This window comes from Lathyrus oleraceus, chromosome 2, assembly GCF_024323335.1.
Source record: "Lathyrus oleraceus cultivar Zhongwan6 chromosome 2, CAAS_Psat_ZW6_1.0, whole genome shotgun sequence".
Lineage (NCBI taxonomy): Eukaryota > Viridiplantae > Streptophyta > Magnoliopsida > Fabales > Fabaceae > Lathyrus > Lathyrus oleraceus.
In genome coordinates, this window is record NC_066580.1 from 243,073,125 (window position 1) to 243,076,137 (window position 3,013).

A 3,013-nucleotide genomic window follows, 5' to 3' on the forward strand; every position below is an offset into this window, starting at 1 on the left:
CATCTCATCCATCAACCATTAAAAAAGTCTTCAATCCCATTACGTGTTCTCAAAAGCTCATTGAAAAATAGCTTTCATTTATTATTCAACCAATAAATCAAAGGTCGTGAAAATCACTTTCACAGCCCTGGCCGCTGGCAGCCACATACACGTAACTCGGTCTTCCACGACTCCTAATTTCGTTACATTGACTTGCAACTTGCAATTTCTCCACATACTAACTACAAAAATCTGCATCATTTTTCCAAATTTTAAAACCCAATGATTCTCATTACATGTACTACTAACACTAATACCTTTATTTTAAACAAGTTGTCGTAAAAATTTTATGTGAGCATTAAAGAGATACATAAAAAAAGAGCTTCCAATTCCAATTCATGAATCTTAAGCCGCCAATTTTCCATGTGAAGAAGTCTCACAGACCAGCCCCTTCGCAATAAATTTCAAAACGTTTCTCTCTTTTCAGTGATCCTTTATTTCATTCATTCTTTTATTTAAAACGTTCTAACTTTGGTTTTATGACCTTTTAATTATAACTTGTTGAATATTTAGTTTCATAACTTAACTTCAAAGTATATGCGCAGTTTCAAAAAAGCCATTAACAGATCTATACCAAACGTATTCTTTTCATCATTCATTACCCTTTCTTATCAAGAAAACTCTCTCAAACCTTTTTAATATTCTTATTCCACGTATAGATAACTCAAAGTAAAAATATAAAAAAATCCATCTTTTCATTTTTCATCTGTAGATTTCAAAAACATGAAGAACTCAAATAATCAAAATTCATTAAACTCAATTTCCAGACATTTCAATTCTCATCTTCATCTTGTTCGTTTCCTAGCCTATCTCCTCCTTTTCACCTGCGGCGTTACAATTGGAATCATCTTTAGTTTCTATCTTAAAAGCTGCAATTTTAGTCTTCAATTCACACAATTTTCACTCTCTGCATCACAAAAAACAACACCACCACCGCCGCTAATCGTACCACCTAGAGTATCTAACTCCAGCCTCAATGATAGTCATGTAGGATTGAAGAATTTCCTTGAGCCTTCTCATGTTGTACATGATTTGTATGATGAAGAATTGTTATGGAGAGCTTCCTTGACTCCTAAGATAGACGAATACCCTTTCGATCGTGTCCCGAAGGTGGCTTTTTTGTTCTTGGTAAGGGGCCCTGTGCCTTTGGCTCCTCTGTGGGAGAAGTTCTTCAAAGGGCATAAAGGGTATTACAGTACTTATGTGCACTCTAATCCATCTTACAATGGTTCAGAAGTAGAAAGTCCTGTGTTTCATGGCAGGAGAATTCCTAGTAAGGTTAGTGAATTTCTTCTTCAATTGCTTTTTAACATTTCCAATCAATCACCTTGATATGAATGAAAATTAAAACTGGAACTAACATATACATAACTATGATCAAGTTTTTATATTAGTACATTAGTAGTTATGTTGTATTGTAAATATCTGTTTGAAAAAATTGGTAATATATAAATTTCTAGTTCCATAAAATTGTATATGAGTAGTAAGAAACTTTGATCAAAATATAGTAATACCCTTCATCCGATATCCGCATAATGCAGAAAGTAGAATGGGGAAAATTCAACATGATTGAAGCCGAGCGTCGCCTGCTAGCAAACGCGCTTCTCGACATCTCAAACCAGCGATTTGTACTCATATCAGAATCCTGCATACCACTATTCAATTTCTCAACAGTCTACTCTTATTTAATGAACTCGACGCAAAGCTACGTCATGGCTTACGACGAGGCAAGTTCGGTTGGACGTGGACGGTATAGAGTTAAAATGTCACCTAAGATCAAACTAAAACAATGGAGAAAAGGGTCTCAATGGTTTGAAATGGACAGAAAACTTGCACTAGAAGTAATATCAGATAGGACATATTACCCGGTTTTTGGAAAGTACTGTAAAGGTTCATGTTATGCAGATGAGCATTACTTGCCAACATTTGTTAGCATAAAGTTTTGGGAGAGGAATTCTAATAGAAGTTTGACTTGGGTTGACTGGTCTAAGGGTGGACCACACCCAGTTAAATATGTGAGACCAGAGGTTACTACTGAGTTTTTGGAGAATTTGAGGAACCAAACATGTAAGTATAATGGAAACAGCACAAATGTTTGTTTTCTGTTTGCTAGAAAATTCTTGCCTACTTCATTGACAAGGCTCATGAGGTTTGCTCCAAAGGTCATGAACTTATGATTTAGTAGTTAGCAGTTACAACTGTATAAATCATTTAATTCATTAATTTCATTCTCCAATCATGATAAAGTTCTATTGTGTCATGGACTTGTGAGTTTTTGTATTGGGTTTTATATTTATATAAGTTACAATTCACATCAACTGTATATATATTATATTAGTGAACAAATTAAATATAAGAAAGTTGGTGGACAAAAGCAAAACATATTGTCCCTCTTCGGCTCTTCCATACTTTAAATAAGGTCAAAAATAGCATCTACATGCTTTCATATAGAAAAAGTCATTTAGATTACGTAAACCAAATGAAAAAAAAAAAACTGCTTCTCTAATTCGTCACGGATTCTAAAAAGGCAGGTTATTATATCTCTATATATGAATATGAACCTGTTATGTTACATTTATGATCTTGGATTAAAATTGAACTTTTCAGATTTCAATTCAAATGTAGATTTTATTCTGGGCTGTCTAGAAGAAGGTCCAATAACTACTTTCTAGAATGCAAAATGTCTCACTAGACCGCCTGCGAGACGGATACGTTGTCCCGGACGAGGGAGCAGACAATCCCAATCCAAGATCATTCGGATGGAATCACGCATTTCATGCCGTTAAATGTTACTATATAAAAGAGAGAATGTGTTATTTATCTGATAAGTCGAATTCAAATCTCATTCACTTCATCAAACTCTCATGTTAACTTGGACATTAGAGTATTAATTTTGCAGGTTAGCTCTTTCTCCGCTGTATCGGAAGCTCGAGTCCACCGCTTGATCTATATCAACCGTTCATCGATTAGTTCT

The 3,013-nt window shown here is 34.6% G+C and overlaps 1 protein-coding gene across 1 annotated transcript; it reads left to right on the top strand.

Moving 5' to 3' along the window:
• Window positions 1-219: 219 nt before the first annotated feature.
• LOC127119031 (glycosyltransferase BC10) lies at window positions 220-2,357 on the top strand. Its single transcript, XM_051049251.1, has 2 exons — window positions 220-1,317; window positions 1,581-2,357. Exons 1-2 carry the CDS (start codon window positions 763-765, stop codon window positions 2,214-2,216), a joined length of 1,191 nt encoding a protein of 396 aa, XP_050905208.1. The 5' UTR covers window positions 220-762; the 3' UTR covers window positions 2,217-2,357.
• The last annotated feature ends 656 nt before the right edge of the window (window positions 2,358-3,013 follow it).